Source organism: Megalops cyprinoides, chromosome 20 (assembly GCF_013368585.1).
Source record: "Megalops cyprinoides isolate fMegCyp1 chromosome 20, fMegCyp1.pri, whole genome shotgun sequence".
In the NCBI taxonomy this organism is placed as follows: Eukaryota; Metazoa; Chordata; class Actinopteri; order Elopiformes; family Megalopidae; genus Megalops; species Megalops cyprinoides.
Window position 1 is genome coordinate 10,993,037 of NC_050602.1, and position 27,525 is coordinate 11,020,561.

Below are 27,525 nucleotides of genomic sequence, written 5' to 3' on the forward strand. Positions count from 1 at the left end.
CCACTTGAGACTAAATAGTGCTGCCCAATATCATTAATCAATCAAAATTCATCTACAATTTCAGGGCAGTCTTTCAGGAAGCAAGAATCAATAAGTAATAATTACTATCAAACAAAATTTGTTAAACTGTTTCTTTACAACCATGCCATTATACTTTTTTTTCATTGTTGATGTGTAGACCCTTAAATATGGTAAACATTTACAAAAAGAAGTCCAAAAATGGTTTAACCACCCAAGACAGAAAGTACAATGTGTTGGTGTCATTGTTAGGAGGATAAAAGTGAGTCATTTTGGCTTAAAAACAAGGCTTTTATTATTTACTCTGACAAACTGTATTTATTTTCGTAGTAATCATATTAGATTGCATTTTCTATTTAATTGTAAATTACCATCTCTCATTGAACCTCTAAGCATTAAATGATACACTTATATAGCCTTTCACTGGAACTGTTGTCACTAAATGCCATAGAGAGACTGTAGTGCCTCACAAGAAATGACAGGAAACTGACTTAATATTAGGATACAACCAATAAGACATTTTTCCCAGGTTTTCAAGCTTTTTGTATCTCCATTGCTGTGTGTTGTGGGCAGACTGGGTGAAGAGGATGGCTCTTTGCCAATGCTGATTAGTAAAAGTATATTCACTTAAGGCCACAGAGTGGAAACAATCCACAGTGGATTTGTGTGCCATATGCCCCAGAGGCTGATATGAAAGTCCTGAACACCTAATTGACACCAAAAATAGAATTTATCTTTGAACATTCACAGTAATATGGGACAATGCTCATGGTGATGCTGCACAGTGTTTGTGGAGACATGGGCTGCCTCCATTTGGTAATTAGTGAGGATCCTCATCTGTTTGCGTGTGAGTATCCAGTGCAGTTTGAAAAAGTCCAGGTCATCGAAGAGTAGTTTTTAAAGGACAATAATATCTCTGTTTTTCTTATTTACTGTTTTTCAAGCTCCACAAATCACAATAAAAATATTCTTTTTCATCATAATGTATTTTCCAAAGTACAGTTTATTGTGGTCTGGTCCACTCAGACTGCAGACAGTAAAAAGGCATCTCTACGCTTTCACCATGACTTAATGTGTACTTTTCTTGGATAAACCTTGAGACCTAACAAAGTGCCCGTTCATTGCTCTGCCACTCAACTGGAATGCCTTTCAAGAGCGGTGGCATTTCTTTTTTGCTAACATTCTCTCACACTGCAAGGTCACGGGACAGCCGTGGACGAAAGGAAGCGCGGCACGGAAATGCATTTCAGGTTTTCGGGCCAGGCCTTTTTCACCATTTACTGTAATGAATGCTCCGGCTTTTGAAAACCGCCGTGGTGTGAGGTGCGGTGAGACGTTAGCAATTTGTCCTTCCACTTGATGGAGTGACGGAATGTATTATTGAGCCTACGATATGCCCTTTGAAATAACACAAAAGGTCATGTTCGGTTTAAAAGGGTCCTAAATTCACAGGGCCGTGGTGAGGTAATTAAAATGCACAGAATAAGGGATTAATTCCTGTGGAAATACAATGTTTCAATAAGAGGCAGTTTTTAAAAAATCATATGGAATAGAGCACTGTAATTATTGTAATTATTTTGAATGGGTGGTTAGGCTATTTTGTGGCTGCCACTTTATACCGAATCACAAGGTGTGTTTTTACTTTATTTATTTATTTTTGAAATAGCAGTAATGTAACAGAATGTAACAGAAACATGTATTTATCCACGTATGAATATATGATGTATAATGTAACCAGGTATGAAGTGGAATGAATTCATGCCTGTGTTTGATGTAATACTATAGCATGTCCTGGATAACACGACAGACGCTTCAGTTTTATAGTAGATATTAATAAATATGAATATAGATTCATATCACAGTAAATATATTTAGCTTATTGCAGCATATATTTAAACATACTTTTTGACTATAGCATATGCGTCTTGTGGAACGTATATTTAGGTAACTATTATTTTTCTCATAAGTGACAGAACAGAGTGTACAAAAATATGCTGTGATATTTTGGACCTGAATAACAAAGCCAGCTCAGTGACTGGACTCCCTCTTGTTTCTATGAAACAGCGGCCCTCCGGGAGGGTGTGCAGAGTCTGGTAATCGGGTGGGATCCCAGTGCTCCAGTCAGAGTACCGCGGGGACGTTTGTGGGCGCAGAGCAGGGCGGCTGCATTGACACGCTTGTCATTGCCACTGTGGCTGTGGCATTCAGGGGACATTGCTAGCGCTAACGATATTCATCAATTATGAGCAAAATTATGAGAGAGACACAGCGAGGTAGAAAGAAAAAGGCGGCACTCCATCACTAGGCAGCATGCATTTCTCAACCTCTCTCTCTCCCTCTTTTGCGCATTTTTTTTTTACTTTCTTTCGTTCTCTCATACACACTCACTCGCTCTCTCTCTCTTTTTTCTTCTGCCTTTTTGACATTTCCCCAAGGTCAGACCATTGTATTGGACTGTGGACATTTTAAATGTGTAATGACTATCTCTCTCTCTCTCTCTCTCTCTCTCTCTCTCTCTCTCTCTCTCTTTCTAAACAGCAATAATAGAGCTGAAGGTTTCCAGAAACAAATCCAGGAGCTGACTCATTCCTACAGCATGTTATAATAAAGTCAAAATATCTAGCAATCTTTTTCCTTCCATTGCAACCTGTAAATATTCTTTGGCCAAGATAAAAAAAAAATTTTAATCAAAAATAAGCATTCTTAATATATTCACTGCATGCAGGAACCCAGTGTGCGTTTCACAGCAAAGCACATTGGGAGCTGTAGTTTCCAGATGTGCCCTACTCAAGACAGCACATCCCTTGAAATCCTGCTTTATCTGATGCAGCAACGCTGACAGCCCATTTTGCACGGTACACACTATTAATGGGCCAACATTTATTCAGGGTTATTGCAGCATTCATCATCGTAATGCAATGATCATTTGCTCATCAAATTACGAAATGTTGAGCTCGACATTAACAAGGGTAATGGGACTGCAATCAGTCAGTTATATTAATTATGCCACTGAAACTAACCCCAGTCCCCTTCTGCCCACACCTGCGCCTGCTGAGGGGGGTAGGGTAGGGGCGCTTAATTAGACCAGGACACATAATGAGACAAGGAGCGAAAAGTCAGCGTGCAGGTCTTTGTTTCTCTGTAACTACTCTTTCGCCTCATCCCCTCGGTCAGAGAATAGCTGGATATCTGATGGAACGAAAGGTCTTGGTATAAATAATGACTGTTGTCACACTGCCATTCCTGTCATTATAACCTCAAAGCCGCCGCGATGCTGATGTCAGCTCTCATTGACCATAAGTGAACCCCAAACACATTCATGCATTCGTTTTATCTCAAGATGTCTCATTGAAACACCATGAGCACCAATATAGATGCCACCATAGGTGTGGCCAACACCACACCACTGTTTATGTAGGTGTTGGATGGCCATACCACCTTTCGTTGACAAGTAGTATTGTCAAACATCCACCAAAAATTCTCATAAGTTGATAGACATGTCAAGAATTTGTGTGTGTGCGCACTGTATTTGCAGACTTGTGTGGAGGAGGGTAATCAAGATAGGTGAGTGAGTCCAAATTTTAGCACTAAATGTGATATCAACAGCTCCCGGCTCTGTCTAGGTCTTTAGTAAGTTTACTTGCTACACAACAAGAATTGTCTTGCTGCATGGTTGTGTACAAGTTATCGATAATATTTTCTTGCACCTGTATGATAATAATATAGGGGGAGGTTGCATGCAATTTTCTGCAATACCACATTCAGACCAGGGGTGGCGCCCCTGAGCACCAGTGTCACACCTATGTCTGCATCACTGTTTGGGTGCAGAGCAAAGAAATAGCAATATAAATAAGTACTTTATAAAGCTCACAAGTGCTTGCTCATTTTTGAGAGGCAAAGACAATTATATCTACCTGCTTCTGCATCGCTCATCTCACTGTCTGACGATAAAAATCAAATCTAAAAAACAGCATGAGTTAAATCTTGTGTGCTTTATTTGCACCATCAAATATTATTACTAAATATAACAAAAAAAGAGAACAGTTTTAATCTTACACTGGGAATGAATTACTCCTGTAGCTTGGAGCTATAACCATATTCTAGAAGTCAACATCAGGCACAGCGCCACAAAGCATCTTTCAGAAAGGCTTTTACCTGCTCTCATGTTATGGTCAGCAAAAAATGCTCAGTTGCTGTAAAAAATAACAACTACAAGATTGATGTAGCTCTGATTTTTATATCTTTTTATGGTGTGATCCCATGACTACCATTCTGAGTACCTCATGTTTTTGCCCTGCTCACTATTAATAAACTCTTTGTGCTACAACTCTTACCAAGGTGACAGAGTGCAGCCTGCTCTGTGACCAGTAGGCCCATCCCGTGATTAAGCGCATCACAGTTAATCAAAACGCAGCGAATTTGCTGACGTCTGGACTTTAGTCACGACACGAGGGTTCGTGCATCTGACTCCACTGACGTGAGATCAGCCATCGTATTTCATTTTTATGCCATTTTAATGTTCCTTGACTTCTCCCCCTTCTCTGGATTAGCACACATTACAGCATGTGATAAACATCTGAGACATTTTTTTGCCTTCGTCGGTTCTTTTCTCAGAGAGGAAATATGACAAGCCGCGAGAGGAACTGCACTGAAGCTCTTTCCAACGCTCTTTAAAAATTATTCCACTTGTCAGCATCTGATTGTCAGCCAATAATTCACAGAAAATACAGGGTTTAAAACACAGAGACTAGCCCTGGCACAATAATGAAATATCTTTTCAAAGAAGGGACTGGTATAGTGTATGTAATCGTCCTAGCTGTGTTTTCATGTTTTCTGGATGTAAGTGATACTTTAATATTCTGTGGCCCCCATAATCAAATATAATAATGATCAAACCCTGGCAACGCGCAGTATAAAATGCTCTCTTTGTAAGTAACATCATGAAAATATATATTTATTCACTCATGCTTTCAGACAAGAATATGAATAATATCAATAAATTATCTGTCATTTTTTGCAGCACTCTGAGGCTCTCATTCATGGAAATGGATGCGAAAGAAGAAAACTGAATATTTTTTTCAATTTTTTTGTTAATTAACAAGCAGATGAATACTGACCCAAGTAATCGCTTGGTGATCAACCCATTTAAATGTTCATTCTCATCTCTTACAGCAGCTGCACTGAAAAGCTCCCACGCAGCTGGGAATTACTTTTTGGCTAAAATAAGTCTTTTTAAAATCTTCTGTCTTTCTGGGTTCTGGCCATTGCCAGGGAGTGGACCCTTTTAATAGGACTCTGATGAAAGTGCATTGGGGTGAGTGCCGCCTCGTCACGGTGGATTTGTCATCATTTGTGAACACATGTCAATCTGTCATTTCCAGACAGGGCCCCATAAACTGCGGTGCCTGCTCGGCGTCTGGCTGTCAGACAGTGCACTGGGGGCCACCCTCCTGGGTCAAAATGCTTACCGAATCCCAGTGACGTCACTGATTCCACTCCCACACAGGAACACGCTGAAAGTTCGTTGAGTGAAGTAACATTTAAACAAACACAGAAGATTCACAGTTTTGTAGTGTTGTTCTAGCATTACCGAAATGTCGTGTGGACATGGTATCCCTTTTGCCTACTTTGCTACAGGTAAATAGCCTATTTCAAAACTCTCACATGGAAAAATACAGTGACTCCTTACTATTCAGGCTGAAGGAGGGGAACCATAGCACAGATAATCGAAAACATTGATATTTTGCAAAATGCTATTTAACTGTTTATTGACCCGTCAAATTGACAAATAACATCAAACAAAATCAATAAAACAGACTGCTGGCTGGAGGGCCATTTAGCTATATAATGTGTACAGAGTATTATCTGCTTCCTGGAAAGACACAATTCACAATATATTACATCATTACTCTACATAATGATCTAATGTTGTCATATATCCTTACCATTGTCGTGGGACTGTAATTCTGACTGTAATTCTTGAATGTCAGGTGAGCATTAGATGCATTTAATCTTGCCACTTAATATCTAAGGTTTTTTTTTAAAAAAAAAAAAACTGCAGTTGACTTCTGTGCCCTTTTTCCTACAGCTATTGCTTTCTCAGAAGAAGGAAAGAGACAGAGGTTGTCGACATTCAATTCTGACATTGAAACAAAATGTGATTAATTTGAAGGAGACTGCATGTGACTCTAGAAAAAGCCCTCTTACTTCCTGCCATGAGCTATGCTAAGTTCTGCACCCAGTCCAATGACAGATAAGTGAGGGCAGAGGGAAAAAATGGGTGGTGTTCTTCACTACATTGCCCTGGTGTTTGACCGTAGACTTTGTAATCGCTTGGCCTCCTCCAAAGTAAATACCAGGGAAATGTAAGAGAGTCACATCAGAGGCGCTGTGAACGCTAACTGCCTGCTGGCACGCTCCTCTACAGCTCTTAAGGAGGGTCATGAATATTTGAAAGATGAAGAAACTGCGGCACTCCGGCAACTGCCGGAGGAGTTTAAAGAGCATGCAGATAAATAGTTTTCGATGCAGCAGTAATCTGAGCAGAGGAAAAAGACAGACTGCATTCGGTTGGACAGCACTGTACCTGGCTACTGTCGCAGACAGATCACAGCCGCCGTCTGAGCGAACATTACTTTCCACCCCTCATTCGAACTGTGGATATCGTTATCCCGGGCAGCTGAGGGATGCTATTGTTCGTTTGCCCCTTTTAAGAGTGCCTAGGAGCCCTTTTCTGAAAAAATTATCAGCAGTTTCACTGACAGTTCTGGCCAGTCTTTTCTGACATTTCTAACTTGCGACTGAAACAAGGTTTCTAGAGAAAAGCCCAAAGGTGTCAAAGGTGTTTGAAACTTCAGCCCAGGGAAAATGTTTGGCCATTAACATCAAGTAAAAAAGCCCTTAGAAAGCCTGAAGATAATTTATAGATACTTAGTATGTCCAACCAAATGTATTCCCTGGGGGGTGTGTTTTCATAAGGAAGCAACCTGGTGCCTTTCACTGCTGAATGCATAAAGTGGTACACAGAATGAAAGAGCAAAGCAAGCAGGAGGGATAGGTGCTCCTCCTTTTCCGAGAAGCGCACCTCACTTTATGACTGGAAAATGTCAATGACCTGCTGTGTCTAAATGGTGATGGTTGCAAAGCATCTATCAACATCAGTCTGAACCTTTTTAAAACAAAAGTGTTTGAGCATTGCTGAGATGAGGTGCATGGCAGATTCTAATCCTTCAGAATAAATCAAAAGATTACAGCAGCTCTGCACAACTCAAAAGTCAAACCAACATCTTTTTTGGTTAGACCAGTACTTTTCCCAAACGCCAACCCCCTTTCTGCCCTACCATCAGCTAGCCTGTCGCTAAGGGGCACCTCCTGTCAAACCTGAAGACACATGCCGTTCGAACCCGGGGCCAGGGGCCACGCGGAGGGGCAGGACGTCACACTGAGAAGACGGTGAAATTGAGAAATCTTGCTGAACGCTGGGGTTTCAACGCGTGGCGCCTCCATTTTACGCTCCCGCGGACAAGGTGAACACAGTCCAGGAGATATGCAAATACGCCTCTAATTGGACTGTCAGGACCATCGTAGCCCTGTCAAAGCCGCAGCGGCAGAGAAGACAGAACAGACAGATTGGACCCAGCTGCCACCCTTATACATTTCATTAAACCATTCTGCACGTATTACATCTCGGGTCAGCGCACCAACCTTGAACGACGCTTACACCGGCTTCAGAGGCAACTAAATCAACTAAATGCATCTCTGAACATCTCTCTCTCATATTATTTTCTCGCTCTCTTTCTATCTGTTCTCCCCTCGCTCTGTCTCTCCATCCCTCTGGGTTTCCTTTTTTCCAATATATGGACTTAAATGTTCAGCAAAATCACTGACAAATGAAGCAAACCAACAGACACACAGCTGGTTCAGCTAAAGCAAGCGTTTGTTTCTTTGTGAGTAGTTTTGCTCTTATAAAGCATTCTATTAAATAAAAGCCATAAATTACTCCCAGATAAGCACAAGTGCGAAAGCATCCTGAAGGCAAAGCGGCAGGCGTTACTAAATCTCTGCATAGTCATACTAAGATCAGACATGGCTGACAAGGTTCTGGGACAGATGTTCTAGTTTCAGAGGATTAAAAGGGAAACAGTGGCTAGGACTTGAATATCTTTGGCACAATCCTAAAATTGTACTGCTGTACGAATTGTGGGCAGTATTGGTTTTATTGCCTGCAGGCACATTGTGGTCTGGGCATACAGCTGCAGAAAATCAAAGCTGGTGCTGCCCACTTCCTTGTCTCCAACACTTCAACCCTGTTTTGAAGTAACTACATATTTTGGAACACAGCCAAGATGTTCTTAAGTTCTCGTACCTAGTTTAAGAGCAAATGTTGGGAGTGAGGTTTTACTACAAGTCCCATCATTCAATTGCACCCACTGCACAAGACTTGGTACTGGTGTCTTTGTCAGATTTCCATACTGTGTCTCTACATCTGGCCATATAATCATCCTCTTGACAGCTGATTGGCTACATAATACCTAGCATTCCATACATCCCAGACAAGTGCTGTCTATGCGTTTGACAAGTGCGGCAATCATTTTGGAAACTGTGACATCATTACGCATTATAAATACATGCCCAAGATTCTATTTTATAGCCTGCTTTAGGATGGGAACAGAATGTAAAGGCGGCTGTAATTCTCAACCATATGATACGGTCTGATGGCTACAAACAATCAACCACAATACACTCTAATTAAAAAAAGAGTTACAACATCTTATGTTTCCATGCTTGATTTAACAGGAGGCATTGTCCACCCAACAAGCTATGACTATCAATCACACACATATCTCAACATAATTAATGAATAAACGCATTGGGGAGAACCTATACTTCACTATTAAAGCATATATTCCCTTTAATTAAGCCTACAGACTACAACATAATAAAAGAAAGGGTGTGATATTAACGATACAAAGACCTAAGGTATGTGTTCTGCGACAGTTTGAATATGCAATGCACAAAGTCTATTTTTTTACAATTAAAACAGATGAGGACTGAGTTTTCACATTTGATTTTTCTCATTTTGATGCAACTGGCTTGACAGTACGCAGTGACACTGCACCTCAGCACAGACCATCCCTTGTTCAAGACTTTCCTCTCATTATTGCCCTCTGCCAAGTGTTCTGGTGTTAGCAGAACACTGTGCTAACCATTAAACGCGTTCCTTGTGTACTGAAATTGACCATTACGTTCAGGTGAAAATATCATTGTGCTGCATTAAAGATTAGACCATAGGCCTTATTACTCCCACTCACAGGGACACAGGGAGAAAATTAACAAGCTACTATCATTTTTTTTTATATATAAACATACTTTTTCCACTCTCCCCCTTTTTCATCCCAACTAGAATTGCCAACTGCATGCTAAACCCATCTCACCACCACACCCTGAGCTCTTACACAGGGGCACAGAGCACAGCAAATGCAATCCTCAAACTACACTTTCACGCCAACAGCGATTATTATTCACGCTGCAAGCTGCTCAGCTCACAAAGTGTGCATCAACTGGAGGATAGGCGGGGCTTTGCTGACCTAATCCAAGTGAAAGGTGGGTGCCTGATAAGCCACAGATTGTCTGAGAGGGGTCAGATGAGCAACTCTTCCGACATACCGATCTCTATCCCCAGCAAAACAGTAATCAATTGGTTCCCCCACTGTGGGCTCCCGGTCATCAACAGCTAATGATCCAACCCATGTCATAGGACACAACAAACGCCTTAACCACTGAGCCACTGAACCACCAAGTACAAAGTACCCATTTTGCACTGATCGACTGCAATAGGCAACGGCAACCCCTGAAAACACTATGAAAATCAGTCCTGTAATTGAGACCGCATGAAAAATGGGGGGAAAAAAGTAACGGGGAAAGGGGCGATAAATCCATGCGTTTCTCATAAGCGCATTTCATTTCTCCATTATGACAGGCGTGCGCACGCAAAACACTGTGACCCGTCGCGCCCCACGCGTGACAGAGCTTCAGAGCATGCATGACTGACATCTGCTCCCTGTCACTGGAGATCCATACATATAAATGAGCTCTGGTGCACCTTATTTGTTCGGACGTATTAAACGCGGCTGACAGAACCATAAAACGCTGTACGGAACGCTGGAGAACAGTAGGACTTAACTGGCAGGGAGAGAGATGAGACACATCTCTGCGTGGATGTTTCTATAGAATTTAATGAAGCGGCTTGCGGAGAGAGGATGCCTTCATTAGAAGCCTCTCAGTCTTTGCCTGGTGCTGCGTGGAGTGCGGAGGAAAAATCAATGCCGATGATTAAGCCGCAGAATGAAAACTAATAATCCCTCTCACGCCCAGAAATATTCAACGGGCCGGGATTTTAAAAATAGATTAGTGATAAATAAATGAAAGCAAGCAAATAAAAGCGCCGGAGAATGCGGGCGCAGGCGCGCTCAGAAGCATCTGCTTTCATCTCAGACCACCAGAAATCACCTGGCTAAAGATTGCTCTAATGTATTCACAGCTTCTAACCACTGCGCGGTGGCGAAGTGATAAGGCTGGCAGCGTATGTTTTTCAAATGGCTGGCTGCTTCCCCATCAAAACGCAGCGAGCAAAATATTACTATTACCGTTGCCCCAAAATGAACAGAAAAAAGCTTTTTCATGAATAATATTAAAATCACACTTTTTAAGCACGTACAACCAAAGTTTGACATGAAGAGAGATGCGTGGTAATCAAAGAAGCCTGCAAATAAAAAAAAAAATCAAAGCGCAACTTGATTGATGCCACTAGATTAATACTACCCTTTGCAGTGTGTGACTCTGAAGTGTCAGATGTGTGCGCTGATGAATTCCATGAGATTGAGTATCAAAGGGGTTCACGTGTGCATCACTGATATAACAGTGTGTGACTTAAAAGTGAGGTGTTCGTTCTTGTTGCTGCCACTGTGATTGCATTCCACATATGAAAAGGAAATTGCACTGAGCAACCCCGCCCCTGACCACACCAATACTTACAAGCTTTTTCTACAATTTGCCCAGGGGTGAATGGGACACGATTAAGGTGCCACCCCTCCAGGGTGCAAACCTGTCCAGGAAGACAGGAGATGGCCTTGTCATGACAGCCAAAAATTATTGCCACCATAGGCCCGTGGCTTGAGAGGAGTAGAAGGAGAGCTAGATGAGTAGAGAAGCACAGAGTGTGACTGTAGTGGCATTTTATCCGCTGCAGGGTTTCATATTTGCCGGGGTATGGCTCACCCTGGCTGTCCCCACTTTAGGAGTTCTGTGCTGCATCCAGAGCTAGCCTGAGAGCCCCTTGTGACTTTCAGCTCCGATCTACAAGGGACAGGTGATGGCCACTGCGGGGCAAGCAAGTGCTCATGGGAAATTCTCTGGCCTGTCATCAGCGTGGCTCCCTGGGGCGGGGCGGCAGTCATCACACTGCGAGACACAATGGCACCTGCCCTCCCCTCCAGCCAGCAGGGCCTGATACAGTCAGGCAATGTGGGACACATCCCAGAACCCAGTGCTAGTCACTGGCACTTACATCCAGCTATTAATGCATGCATGCACAACATGGCAGCAGTGTGGGGCAGTGATTAAAAAGCTAGGCTCAGAACCAGAAAGCTGAGGGTCCAATCCCCAGGTGGTACATGCCTATTTTACTCTCAGACAAGGTACTTACTCTGAATTCCCCTGGAAAATGTACAACATAAATGGATAATGTTAATGTTAATAATAATGAAAATAATAATAATACAAAGTACATGTTTGCTATGCCAGTAAAAAAAGAAACCAAAAATCAGTTCTCCCTCTCAACTGTCTCTGCACTAACTAGAAGACATGTTAAATGCCTTCATACATATTGGAATGTTTAAGCTTGAAATATCTGAATATTGAACATTCAGTGTTCATACACACAAGCATTCACACACCTGGGGGTACTGACTGAGAAATGGCATGAAAATGTGTTCTATTTTAAATGCAAATGTTTGCAAAGCCCATGTTTTAGATAGCAGAGGTTAAGCCTTGGAGAAAGAAAATGAGAGATAAAGATAGTCTTTGGATATGCTTTCTAAAATCATTAATATGTCTAGAGAAGCTCTTGTCCAGCACTATTGATTGGAACCATGTAGTCAGCCCTCTTTCAAGTAAGGATGCATACTCAAGATACAAGTACGCTGTGTGCACTCTGAAGTATCCCTTATAAACAAACTACAAATACAGACAAAACGTGCATATGATATCAACCAGTCTCTTTCTGGGACACCTGAGACACAGCCAGATACCCCAAATCGTGTGAACACGGCAGAGGTGCGTAATGTCTGCTCATGGTTCTGCTCTGAATGTGAGAGGACTTTAGTATTTAAAAGGGGATGAGGCGTGGATCTGAGCAACTAAATGAAATGGACTTCTCCAGATCAGGACCAGACAATCAATTCGACATAAATATCAGCGCCGAATGGGTGCACAGACAAGCTGGTGGTGACAAATGTAAATGGGCTTTCGTGGAAAGAGGTATTGATTTCGATTTGTCACTTCTTGTTGGATGTTAGCCGGGTATTGGCATCTGACTCCCGATTTCATGTGTAACTGCAATCATTCTGGCTGGGAAGCAAGAGATTTTTTTTTTTTTGAGGCATATTGATTTGTGTAAAATTAGATTTGCACACTTGGAGGAATATCGCTAATCTGACTTTTCATGTAATGTAAGCAAGGGGCTTTTTGAACATTTAAGTGAGAAAGTAATCATTGGGTAACACATGTAGTGTATATAATGCCGACATAAGAATGCATAAGTACCATTAAATGTTTATAAGTAGTAATAACTACTTATTCCAACTAGTACAGAGTAAAAATAAAGCTAACAATAATCTTAATCCTAAACCTAACCTTATTATGGGAGTTGCCATAAAAGTCTTGTAAATGTACGATGATGCTTATTTAAAGCAATATGCAGCATTCTGAAGGCATTACAAAGCTTTTTTAGGAATTATTACCATATTATCATCATTTATTTATGGTACTTGCATGGCTTAATAAATATGCATTGCATTTGTCTCTGCTCGTCTGGAAAACAGAAGTCCTATCAGGGTTATATCATTTCTGGTATATATCAATGATGTGTTTGTAACTGATTTGATTTAATGATATATTTCTATTTACTACACAAACACCTTTAAATTGTACATTTTTTTTATTATTTCTTCCATGTCTTTCTTACTGGATTTTTTTTAAGCTTCATTAAAAACTCCACATTTTACAAAACAGAAATTCATTGAGAGGTTGAATGCATTTGAGAAGTTGAATATATGTTACATATATTTGAATTTCAAACATAAAATGCTTTAAAGCTGTGACATTCAAACATGAAATTAAATTAATTCATTTCAAGAATTAAATCGCTGTACTTAAGATGCCAAAATTTAGATTCAATCATTTGTAAATTCAGGCCAATTCAATTCAGTTTCTATTCTCTGATGACAAGGATCTAACTCCACAAATTGTCAAATCCATAAAACTACCCTTTCAGCTTTCCATATGTTTTTATTCTGATGTCAATCAAGCTCCAGCATTGTGGTGTTTATTATACTTGCATTATGAATACCTTTGTTGAAATCACCAGTGCTCACAATTTTCTGAGCTGAGGTAAATGTAAGTAAACAAAGGCAAAAATGTCTAGAAAAAAAAACCCTTTTTCAAGTAAGAGGAAGTTTCTCTCTTGTTCCGTTAAATCGCTTCAAAATGCGCTCATCACACATCTTACTCAAGCTACGGTTGCAAGTGTACACTCAACATGGCTTTGAATAGACAGAGCACCAACGCGTGCGCTACAAAGACAATAACATTTCAAACAAAGCACGTCAACAGGAGACAGTGAAAGCACACTGTTCAACTGCAGTGAGAGCTACAGCTCCTCTTGCCGCCTGGAGATATCAGAGTACCAGTATCGCAGGCTGTTCCTCGACTGAGAGGTTTGTTTTGTCGTGTTTTTTTTTATGTTGTTGTTGTTCGTTTGTTTTTTTTTAAAGATGAATGTACAAGGAGCTCACTGAAATGTCAAGTAAACAAATGATATTGCCATAGAGCAGCACTGCAGAGGTACAATCTCCAAACATGATTAAGCCTTTGGGTGTCTCGCTGTTTCACACTAGCCTCAAAGGATGCTATATTTCATGGCTCCTTTTTCTCTTTGGCCCTTATTCAAACTAAGAGAAATGCATTTTGTCCTTAACTTTGAGTAAACTTAAGTAAGTCCTTTTTTCACTTACCAAGTATTTTTTCTTAATTTCAGCATCTTTCGGGCCACTTCACATGAAGGGAAAGAAGGAATGATAAATTTGCCTAAATTTCGCCTAAATTTGTTGCTTGAAGTCAAGAACAACAAACATTGCGATTACAGTTGAAGAGAGGTATGGATCCTCTTCATCTGCCTGCATTTTTAATATGCCCAGGTGTTCTTGGCCCTGCCTTCACTCCTCACCCTCTACCACCCTCCCGTCCTCACTAAGTAGTTTCCTCCATGTAATGACTGCCCACTCAGGAAGGATGATGGGAAATCAATGTGCTAATGTGCTCTTCCATGCATGTGTCTGAATCAGAATATTGTCTAAAGAAGTGCTTTCTCTTCATTTGGAAGAAAACATTATCCCCCCAACCCCTGTTTCCCTGCTACATTCGGCCCCACCCATGCACCACCTTATTACTGTCTGTGTCTGCCTTGCTTCAGAGATGCTGGGGAGGAAGGAAAGGGAACAGCAGGTGCCGTTCCTTCACTGCTCCGTCTGCTTCAGGTACCGCAGTGCGCTTCTGTCACCCTTTGAGATGTGATTTATTGCCCCAGTGGTTGGGAGACGCTGTGGGAGATTATCTATCTGAACACCCCTCAGGGGGAGGGGGTGGAGTGGTGAAGCTTTCTCTTCTTGAAGCCCAAACTTGAAGGGGGGCTTTTGGCTTTACAATGTTTAGAACGTAGAATGCTGGACAAATGAGTGGCTCAGATTTACATCTCTTCCCTCAGCTCTAAGATTCCCTAAATTCAGAAAGGCCCTATATCCACAGATATCTGATTCAGGCACTTCTCTCCCCACCACACCCCCTCCCAAAACTACTTATCCAGGATCAGTTTAGCAAATCTCACCTCTAACTCCAATCACTATTTGCAAAAAAGCCTGACCCAGAGTCAGTGCTTGAGGATCTCTACCAACTATTAAAGTAAAAAGATTTATTAACAATCACACTTTTTCTTTGCATTTAAATGATTTAATAATTGGTATTTTAAACAGTCTCTCACACAGCACTGACGGTTGAAATTCTTGTTTAAATCTGCTGTTAATATTATGATATCAAGATGAGATTTGCTCGTCCAAGTAATAGATAAACGCCTAAAATAGGTGTTTTGCCACCTATTTAATTCCTGTTAATTACCTGCTGAATATTCGCCTACTTCGTCATAAACAGTTAACATTCGATTAGCAAGTGGTCATGCGTTTGACACTTGCTTGACAATGTTTACTGCTTGATAAGCAGAGAGTGCGATCAGTTGTGTTCATGGGTCAAGGAGGACAGTTAAGGAATAAAGCTGAAGACAGTGACATCACTCACTGTCACCAGGAAGGTAAGCCGAGGAGCTGTGACCTTCTGTGTTGGCTGAATGAGACAGAGAGTGAGATCTGCATGTAGGAGATACAGAACAATAAGAAAAGCATTTTTGAGCATGCTGTGATATAGTGACATGAACACATAAAGTAGCTCCAACCAATGAGTCAGATTGCATGTGAAGATCCTTAGCATAATGAAGACATTAAGGGATCTCTACATGCAATGCTATGAGGAGCAGATGCAATCCAAAGCTACGCAATGTACGCACCACCAATTAGCATAGCTAAACAGGGCACAAATCAACTGAAAGAGACAATTGCACTCGTCACTGCAATTATCTTCCATTGTATTCAGAATGCGGTTTTAATCACCTATACAACATGAAATCCTGCAAAGGTGAAGGCATTTTCCACAATTTCATGGATGTTAACACTTAATCTTCATGTGGCAGATGCCTTTAACCAGGACAGCGTACAGAACAAGGGGTTTCCACACACCGTCACAGACTAACAGTATAACCGTTACCACAGACTGAGGGCTAAACATTGAAAGCATTAGCAGTATAGGGAAAGGGACATAAAAGGGAAATAATTGGATTGAGAATATGTCTCCTCTTCCCAATTAAAATCTCTCGCATTATCGACAAAGACAAGTGCAGCGAATAATAACAGGCCAGCCTTTGTTAAGTACGCATTAAGGCTGTTTTTCAATCAGGGAGACAGCAAGGGGCTAATTAATCAAGACTTTTTTTTTTTGCCGAGTGGGCTGAGAGAAGGAGGAGCATTTGTTGATGCTCATTCCCTCGTTTTACGGCGTTATTGAATTACGCTTCTGAGGAAAGCAAGTGGCCCGGTGCCACTCTTGTGCCACTCTGGTGTCCCCCTTTTTCCAGTGGCACGACACCTAGCAAGGAGGGGGAGATTCTAATCAGCGGAGGGGAGAGTTTTGAATGCAGCTTCATTCTCGGTGCGACTGTCATGCTGGCAGTTCCCGACATCAAGTGTTGCTGAGAAGGAGGAGGAGAGGCGGGAACAGAAGTGCTGCAATGAGTAGCTTCTGTTTGAGAGCAGCGCTTTGACTTGGTCATCCCACTGTTTCTCTCAGAGATAACAGGGCTTAGCCACATATCTCACAATAGGCTCCTTTCTGCTGTCATACTGGAGTGAACAAGAGAGCAGTTCAGGCCTGAGCTTCTATTTTGGTTTTGTGCAAGGTGCTTCCCCACATACACCCATACACACATACAAAGACACACACACATGCGCGTGCGCGTGCGTACACACACACATACACATACATACTAAACACTCATATCGCTCATGCTATACACACACATGCACACATTCACAAACACACACACAAACTCCTACCAAATGGAGCACTTCACCTGCCTATTAAGTCTCAGCTCAATACATAAGATGAAGTCCGTGCCCCAAAGCACCTGGGATTCTGCCTGTGAACTTCAGACATGATCCTCCAGCGAGGGTTAAGATCAATAGCTTCCCTCCATTAGCAGAATGTAATGCCCTGTGTAGACATGGAGTGCTTGAAATTAAACTGGAAGCCAAATATTAATCATGCACAGTCAATTTCTCTCCCGTTAAATGCGCAGCCTTGCAGCTACGCGTGCATCAGGCATACAGTAGAGGCGAATAAATACTTAAAGCTTCCATCTGCCAAATGCATACTGTATCAGTAATGAGAGTCAATGCCTGCAAGCACATGAGCAATCATTAATAACAACATCTGGATACAAGAAAGTGTGTCCAATTAGTAGAAATATAAATTGCACCAATGACACGGGTGGTAAAATTTCATTATTATCATTTTAAGAACTCAGACAGAAAAATTATTAGTCTGCAGATATCATTGATAATCACAACAATGAATAAATTGACAAAGAATTAAAGGTTTGTTAATAGTTGTGAGGAAGGGGGTTGTCACTGATGTGAAAAGGAAATAATGTGATTGGTTTGTTGGTGTCCTTCTCTCACGAAAATGACTTGAACAATGTGAACTAGGCTGGCAGCTAGTGGTTCTGCCCTATTGCCTGATCACCGTTATGCCAATGTGTCTTTTCATCCAAAAACTGCATTTTTATGACAATGGAGGAGTCAGGAGTCTTGATAATCTGTCAACAATTATGAAAACCAATGGCAAGTTTTTGTTTTTAGAACAACAAAACAATAATGTCAAAAAAGTTATAACTTATAGTTTATAATATTGTTATAATACTGTTATAACCACAATGATCATTCTGAAAGCTTTCAGTGGCGATACATGTAAGATATAACATATAATGGAGTTGTGCAGGAGGAAGGAGGGGACATGTTGTGACTCTGGACAGTGATATCAGCATCTGGTGGCTGCCACACACAATGATATTAATGTCATCATATGGCTTCCATCCCACAGGACACCTCCCGCCACTAAGCACTGTGAAAGGGCTCCTTCTCTCTGTCATACCCACTCAGACTGGTGAAGATCCTATTCTGTACGATGGAAATTACGCACTCATTGCCACAGTTGTAGGGTTATGATAAAGATGATATGATGAGTGGACCGTGTTTTCGGAGGTTCAGCTCATTTTCTTTTAATGAAATTCAAGCTGCGCTGAACGTGAGAAGAAATGCCCATTTAAGTATCACAATACGAGAGGGATTCGGTAATCAGGCCCATTTTGTTTCCGCAAAATCAAACAGACACATTTCCCCTTAATTTCCTGAATGAGAAAGCCTCTGAGACAAGCAAGGCATGTGCGCTGATTGCTCTCAGATGAAATTAGATAATATGGAGGGGGGAGTTGTTTAATCAGTGTGACGCAGAGGCAAACCCAACAGACAGTCGTCATGCCGACAGACCGCGGGAGACGAACCATCTCCCGCTTGGGAGACGGGCTCATCAATAATCAGCATGTTCTGCCTGGTACCGTGTCAGCTTTCAGGGGAGAACTCTCCGGCTTTGCCGGGACATTCGTGAAAATCAAGGTGGATGAAATGGGAAACAAAGGAAGTGCAGAAACAGTGTCTTAGACTCGATAGTCGAGAGGCAAAGAGTCTGTAAGCACTTTTTTACGTTTCTTGCTCCAAGGCACCTGTGCGCTTGTGCGTGTGTGTGTGTAAGTGTGTGCATGCAGGTGCGTTGTGCGCATGGTAGGAAGAAAGACTCGGAGCCCTGTGAGTTTCCGTTAATCAAAGAGGCCCGGCGCCCTGCAGTAAAATCAAGAGGTGAGGCTAAATTAAGACACATCGCACTGTAGAATAAAGAGAAACAATTGAGCACCACACGCTCTAGTTTGGCACACATTAACTCTCCCCCACAGCAGACAGCGGCACACTGCACCAAAACTGCAGGGACATCAACACAGCTGCTCCTGCTGGTGAGATCTCTGAATGAGATGCCAGACTTCGTCAAATACAGATTCGCATTCAGTTCAACCCCCCATACAGCAGACCTTTTAATCATCTGATTAAGGAGAAATAAGGCGACTTTTAACACAGGGCACGTTTACATGCACGTTAATGTAATTTTAATGCGATTAAGAAAATAGTCTGGGTTAAGCAGAAGTCCTGTAAACACCTCACCTTGATTATTTTAATGCGATTAGCCTCTTAATCGAAGTAAACATAATCACAATAAGATACAGTATGTAGAGTAGTCCAATCTTCTTCACATGGGGACTATTGAAACATGTAAACACCTTAAGCACACTTCTTGGTTTGTATTAAAGCTGTGTATATCTGAGAGAAGAAAAAAACAACATTTTCTTTGTCAAATTATGTTGTTAAGGATGTGACTGTGGATGCGGTTGCTAGCTAGCCAGTAAGCTAATGTATGTCCAAAACAAAGAACAGCAAAATGACCATTTGTGACCACAAATGGCAAAAGCCTACATTTTTGGAGTGAAGAAAAGTTGGATTCCATGTCACATGTCTTGAAGGACATGAACATTATGATTATGGTTCTTACGGGTACAGCTATAGTAGCTACTTCACCTGGATGAAAGTGGTAGGACAGGACAGGGAAGAGTAACAAGCTGGTTGGAAACGTTAGTCTGGAGAAAATGCCTGTGGCCCCTATTTCCACCCTTTATGGAATGAAATCATCCATTAGATACATATGAATGGGCGTAATTGGGAAACTACTTCTTTGCAGAGACACATAAATGGCTTAATTGATCCGTTGTCTTAATCGCAGCATTGATAATATCTGCATCACTATAAGCATGCAAACATAGTCATTTTCACTGAACTGATTTTCTCCCCTTGCTTGGGTTTATAGTGCAGCACCATAATGTAGAAGCAGTGGAGATAAATATTATGAAAGCATGGTCTGCTTTCTTTAAAAATAGAAGAGATAAATTCATTGTGTACCAATGACACCGATGCAGCTAGATGATGTTTTGTACCTTTATAATTTTCCTTTGTTCTTATGCCATTTTGTTGTATTTTTCTTTGTCTTTCCTTCCTTTTCTGTTCTTTAATTTCCTTGACTTTTTGATGTCTCCATCCCTCTGTCTCTCCCTCTCTCTCTCTCTCTCTCTCTCTCTCTCTCCCTCTCTCTCTCTCTCTCCCCTTCTGACATGAAGCTTTATCCTCCATGAACAAAAGGCTGGATTTTCCAAAGGCAATCCACGCCCTTCACATCTCTGCAGCTTCCAGCAGTAGAGACGAAGTTCTGCAGACAGAATGTAGCGCTGTACATCTTCCCGTGCTCCTGTGGGGAGATTAATGTACCAAGCGCTGGTACAACTCTGGCCTAGATAACAAATTAGCAAACCGGGCTGCTTTTTTCTGAGCCTCCTAAGCCGGAATCATCCTTTACAGTTACGTGATTGAGAACGCTCCGTGCATTCTAGGAGCCCCACACTCCGTCGCTCATAGGGGCGCTTCTGTTCAGACTAAGAACAATTCATCGCGGGGATTCCAGCTTCTGCATATGTCACCCCTTTGAGCTTCATCATTGTTACTTCTCGCCACTAAAAAAAGGCAAGCATTTAACAATCCCGGGCCATGTTCCAACAGCAATTAATGTGGTGCCAAGGGGACGCCCAACTCCTTTCTCCGCAGGGACAAAAACAGGATTGATGACAAAGCATCCTGTGAATAACTCAGGGACTTTGTAGTCTGACTTGGAAGGAGAGAGAGAGAGAGTGTGAGAGAAGGGGGGGCGGCATGTGAGAGAACGAGAGAGAGAGAAGGGGGCGGCATGAGAGAGGGAGAGGGTGAGAGAGAGAGAATGCCCCTTTTTAGCAAACGTTTTAAAATTAATCTCTGTGGTGGCTCACTATCATAAATGTAGTATTTAACAACTTCTTTTATAGTGGGAAAACGTGGCATTCCTTAAGCAAAGGACACTCTTTTGAATACTGTTTATTTGCATTCACTTTTACCTTGTATTAATGTTCTCTCGTTTTAGACTTGATTTGGTGCAATAGATTTAATCAGAACACGTTTGCCCATGAGTTGTGTACAAGCTTATTCATGCCTGTGGTGGCATTTTAAATATCGTGTTTTAACCCAAGCTACACATTTGTAAGTTTGATTACAAACACCCCACCACCACAGCAGATCTCAGTATTTCATGGCTGTCAGAGAGGAGATTAATTCCAGCCATTTTCAGCTAATGAGGTATAAAGCTCTACCTGCCACAAAGCCTCAGAGGGTTCAGTGTAAAAAATCACTGGCTCTAATTACAGAGAGCCTGTCATCCACCTGTACTTCTTCTCTTCTGAATTACCTTTAATCAGAGCCCTGTGGAACTAGGATGGTAGTTTGCATACACAACACTTTCCAGTTGCATAGGGGACATGTAAAACTGGGGCGGAGCCTGCCTTCTGCAACCAATCGGTCACAAGGAAGCAAAGTGTTTCCCAGGAGTCCGGATGGCTGAGCAAGGAATGAGCAGTGAATGAGCAAGGAATACCAACAGGCAAGCAACATCCAGTTTTGTCCAAAAATGCTGAGGTGTTATCTTTGAGACAGTCAGTCACCAGGATCTATTGTTCAAACTGGTAAGGGAAAGTCAAGTCGAATGGCAGGCAAAAAAAAACACCCCAGCCCCTATTCTCCCACCAACTCTTACCTGCAAAGGGGACAGGCGCATCCTTGTCGAGAGCCACCAAGGGAGGATCCAGAAGGACAGTGTCCGAGTTCTCAGCTATTACTCCATGATAGGATGTCTCTATCCAAGGCTTGTGTTTATTCACTGTGTAAGTGACAGATGGAGAAAGAGAGAGAGGGAGAGAGAGAGAGAGAGAGAGAGAGAGAGAGAGAGAGAGAGAAGGGAGTGAGAAAGAGGAATGAAAGGATGAGAGAGGAGAAGAAGAGAGAGAAGAGATGTCAGTCCATCATCTCCAACTCAAAAACAATTTAAGAAAAGGATGAAGAAACAGGAGAACCGGTAAGCATCAGGCAGATCTACATGGATCAGATCTGCATGTTCCCCACAGACACAAGCCTCATTGAGCCTCTTCAGGCAGCGCTGCTCTGTCAAACAGCGCTCGTACAAAGCAGTAACCACCATTCAAATTACACCCAAACCCAACCAGAGTTCATGAACTGCCATGTCAAATGGGCACCGAGGACCTAACCTCCCCGGCAGATGGAGACAGGGTGATGATGCGGAGCTCGGAATAACAACGCTCTGGTGCAGAGTTAGCAGCTTAGAGCGTACTGGTGATGTTTTTAACCAGGGGCAATACAGGCCACGCTGTTGCCATGAGGAAACGGCCTGTCAGATGTTGCAGACCTTGGCCCAGCGGCTCAGCCTCAGCCAGTAAGCTCCATACTGCTGCTTCTGGGACACCGAGGCAGAGTGCAGAGAGCCTGGGATGTATGGAGGGAACGTGCACAAATGCCACGGCAGGGTCGCGGAAGGGGAACAAGTGCTGCTTCAGACTCTAATGCGGGTCGGTGACGTAGGGACAGGCGTAAATATGAGCCATACGTTCCCTCTGTAATTCTCAGCTATTACCCAGGGGACACTGGGACATTCTGGAGCGTTACTCTGCATTAGGACACAGTGGTGGAGGCAGACAGATGCACTGAATTACGGCTCCGGCCGGATGCATTATGGGACAATTGGAGAGCATCTCCTCCTGCCCTTAAAAGCATTTCCATTCTCTTTGAAGGTCTGGATGTGTGTGTTGAGTTATTTTTACCTTCAAGAAACCTGAGCCCTCTGTGTCAGCTTGCCTCAAAGGCAAGGCTGTATACCAGGAATGAGCTGTATGGCCACTGCCACATCCAACTGCCATAACAAATAAGTGCTTTTATCAAATGTTATGTTACCAGTTTTGATTAAACCATTTACAGCTATTGATTATTAATTGATACAGCCTGCATTAGCAGGGTTACAGGAAGGTTGAGGTATTTTTGTTGACAGTCAGGGAGGGATGCTGCTTTAATTGGTTAAGTGGTTTGTGTCCCATAGTCCCACATCAGTGCAGCACTGTGGACGTACTGACCGGAGGCAGAACTCTAGCTGTCAGAATCCCATCAGGACTAGAGAGCTGTGAAAACAGACAGAAACCCTAGAGAGCTAAAGAATTCTTTGATTCTTCCCTGATCTCAGTTCTAAAAAACCCCAAATAGTAAATATCAGGTGAAATTTGGTGACCCCCATTTGAGGACTACTTGAAGTAGCTCTAACCTCAACAAAAACAACAGGTTCCACAATATGTTATCAACCAGTGCCACAGTTTTTTTTTGTTAAGGTAATTTCAAAATAACCTGCACTGTTTCCCCCATTTGACTGACAACATATCTTATTCAAGTATTTGTTGTGGCTTCTGCTGTTCTCTCTCTTTTTAAAGACCTGAACCACAACACCATCTCATGAGCTGTGATTGGTTGACACGAAAGCAAAGGACGAGAAATGTGGATACTTTGCGAAGGTCAAAGATCCCAGATAGACTACAATACTAACAAGTCTCTCTAAGTACAGAATTAATGATTGCAGTCAGTTGATTGAAAAAGGCAGCTACAAAAATACCTCTCTCAAGCCAAGAGACTGTGTAACAAATAGAACCTCCCCATTCGAGACATCCTTTCCTCAAAATTGTCAAAATTCATCAACATGCTTTTACTTCTACGCATAAGAGAGAAGGTGAAATCCTATTATGTGAAAACACACTGAAACTGTTTAGACGGCAGCTCAATTTGTTCTTCCCATAAGAGAAGAAAATTAATGACTTTTTACTTACTGTTTTTTTGTGACTAGGAGGTGAGAACTTACTCAGTTTTGTTAACATTTTTTTCCTGTTTACGTTTTATTATACATTGTTAATGTCAGGATTTCTTAATAACAAGTTTTCTTGTTACAAAGCATGTCAACAGCTTTTGTAACAAGAAAACTTGTCAAACACATGCAGATTTTTAATTTGAATTTGAAAGACATAGGTAGGAAAATGAGAAAGGCCTACAGAAAACCTAGAGTGGCCTTAGTGGTAATTAAAAGGGAAATTACATGTTCAGTAGAGGATAGAGTTATTTCAACACCACAGGTGACTATTTCAGTAACTTCCTCTCACGCAATGGCACAAGCACAGCACTTGTGAATACGCCTCTAACCCTCCCTGCCCTTTTACAGCACCATAAACCCGGAACCCACATGACTGACTGAGCTGAGATTTCTGAGTGCTGCCAGCCTGATAAAACAGGTTAGTAATTTCCACCCCATGACCGTGTGCCTTCCATCTTTGCGTGTCATGGAACTGCATAATTAGAAATGATTGGGACATGTGCACATGAAAAGAGGCAGAGAGCGATAGAGAGAGAATGAGATAAGGAGATGGAGAGTTCACACAAATGTGTATCTGTGATTGTGTGGGGTCATGACAAAATCTTGCCTCTCAGGAATCTCAGAAAAACCACAGATGTCATTATGCTTATTTAATATTCTATGGAGCGCTGTCTAAGGGTCGCTTAGACCCTGGGGAACCTGCGTTATTAGCAGCAGAGCAGTGTGATTACTGAGACCTTTCCAATCTCACTGAAATTAAAAACAGCCCTACGTTTTCTATCTACTGCACCAAGAAATGAGGAGTAAATTATCTTTAATTATCATCATTTAAGTACACCTATCCAATGAGCATAGACAACCAGATCACAAGCACATATTCCATTTAAGAGGTCAGGACTAATGACCTGCAGTAAAATGCTGTTGTATCCTTCAGAATAGCACTTTACCTTAATTGTTCCAGTATAATTAGTTGAATGAACAGGTTTACAGAAGGTAACCCATGCAAGATTCCAATCTGCCTCTATAAGAATACCTGCTTAGGCAAGTAAATAGCGCAATGACATCAATGTGTGGTTTGATGTCATCACAGTTATATAAGCGCTTTCTGATGAACAGTACTGGACTGAATGAAAGAAGTGGGTTGAGCTATGGAGGACTCTTTCCTTCCTCCCTCCCTCCCGTTGACCGTTAATCTTAAGCATCTCTCCCAACACACTTGGGGAGCAGCTGTGTACAGAGGAGAGAGAGGGTGAGAGTGGACAAAACAAGACCGCATACAGTGGGGACCGAAGCATGTGAACATACACCATTAATCACGAGGCATGCAGGCACAGAGCTGAATCTCCGCTCGTCCCCCGACAGGCCCCGCTCGCGCATCACTTGCTACGTGCCATCTTTTCACCTGCGAGAACCAGGTTAAAAACGGTGCACCTCACCAGAAGCACTCTCAAAAGGGCCCCTCTCACCACTCTCACGGTGGATATAGTTACAATCACAGGGCGGATGAAAGCTTATAGAGGCACTTTAAGCTCCCTCTGAACCAATGACAGCCGGCCGTAGAGCAGCATGAATTATTAATCCGTGAGTGCTGTGACCTGGGAGAGCCAAAGCTTCTCTGAATTAGTCATGAATGTGAACGAAGGAGAAGTCCTCTTTTTATTTCGTTTTGTCACAGAGGGTGACATTAAAGTTTCAGCAAAAGTTATTAGCGAAACAAATCTGTCTGTCTCTCTCAGATGGCCCCGTGTGAGGAGATTCCACTGGATAGTTACAGTTTGAGGAGTGCGAGACAGCAAGACTGGAATCCAATCAGATCTTACTCGTTCCTTTACCTCGGTTGCTCCTTGGGTTCACAGTACACCTGTGCAATTTCAGCTTCAAATTCATCTCAGGGCAGACACCTAGTCTCCAGAATCCCTCCACCCCCTCACAATGTTAGGGTGTTCCCTGTGATGCACAACACCATAGACCTGCTACAGGAAGAGCTCTATAATCCAATTACACCCAAACATTGGGTTAGAAACCAAACAGATGTAAACACATCCTGACTGACATTGATAATCTAACATAAAACCACATCCCGCTCCCTGAATTTAGCCCCAAAGCACAGGGCAGAACCATAGTGCAGCTCAGTTCAAGTAATGTAATACAAAAACCATGGGAAAAAGTAAAGGGGCATCTGAGGCAATTTCATGTTACAGTATCAAGTAATGTTACATTACATTGAACAGAATGTCCTCTAGCAGGGGAGAGGCTCTTCTCCCAACTTGAAAATGCTCCATTTTAAAGTGGGTCTCTTCCACCGGGGAAAACATTGGGAGCAAATAGAGTTTTGAATTCATGTGGACAAAATCATATTTGAGACCCAATTTTTACCCTTCAAAACACAGTTGGTATTTCCATGTCCCCCCACACAGCCATCACGACCCCCCCCCCCCGCTCCCCCCCCAACATTTGTCTTTCAATCTACACCCAACATCAAATGATGGATTTTCATCAAAGTTTTACTCACAGCTCATAAAATCTGAAGGAGGTTTGCTCCAGACATTTCAGCTGGGAAAAGCCGTCCACCAAACAGAGCAGACAGAAAATCCTTGCGCTAACAGACATTTCCTGGCATAACCTCTGATGTCCACTGTCGCAGGCATCTCACGTCACGCGCCGAAGAGCATCAAAGACCTGTGCGGTGGCTCTACACTCGCACCATGATGCTTCATAGGGAGGCAGGTGCTACAGAAAATCCTTGTGGTTTTGTCACAAAGCCAGTTAGCACACCAGGCTTTCTGAACAGCAACCGCCACCAATGACAAAGCTAAAAAAATGTAATATTGAACAATCAAATATTGCAATCACATACACATAAGCGGTCTCCAGCGGATTGTTCAACCTCTTTTGACATTTACCCATTTCAGCTGTGAAGTGACACCCCGGAGGGCTTGCAAATGCCATGTGTGCACAATTAATGATAAGTTGCCTCAGGATTCGCAATCTGACCTTTAGCCCTAATGAAGTGCATTTAATAACCATACTGTTGATTGTTCAGATGTATAAAGATGCTGAGGCCCAATGGCTTTGATTACCTTCCAGCTAAATTGAATTTAGCAACCAGCAGGCATTTACATAATCTAAAAAGCACTTAAGCTATCAGAGCTCATTTCTATTATTATCACCACTCCGTGAGAACGTGTGAAATGAGACACTTGAGAGTTGCTAATCGGCGTTTTATGTATGTTTATATGCTTGGCAGGTGTCTTTATCTGGGGTGACTTGCATGCAGCAATTTGAGCTTTCCATGTTATCTTTTCCGTAGCTGGTTATTTACTGATGTAAATCGTATGTTCATATGACAGTCAGTCCTTCCCTTGCTGCCTTTTATTAGCCTATCACTTGTGTAGCATCTCTTTCTCTTGTTCTCTCCCTTTCTTTCCACCCAGGACGCCTACACACGACACATGTGTACATACATCAGTTACAGCTGTCACTGAAGTGCTACCAAACTCAAGTGAGTCAGTACTGATGGGCACTGTCAAGGAGGACTGGTACACTCTCCTGCCTCTGGGCGATCACACACACACACACGTATGCACACACATGTGCACAAACACACACACACACACAGACACAGACACACAAGGGGCTGAG

General features: G+C 42.2%; 1 protein-coding gene across 1 annotated transcript in view; it reads right to left on the minus strand.

Annotated features, from left to right (window-relative positions):
* LOC118795954 (calsyntenin-2-like) overlaps positions 1-27,525 on the minus strand; it is a 132,153-nt gene that overhangs the window by 53,851 nt on the left and 50,777 nt on the right. Inside the window, exon 2 of the mRNA XM_036554777.1 lies at positions 21,724-21,846. Within this exon, the coding sequence (XP_036410670.1) occupies positions 21,724-21,846 (123 nt within the window). The remainder of the gene's footprint in view (positions 1-21,723; positions 21,847-27,525) is intronic.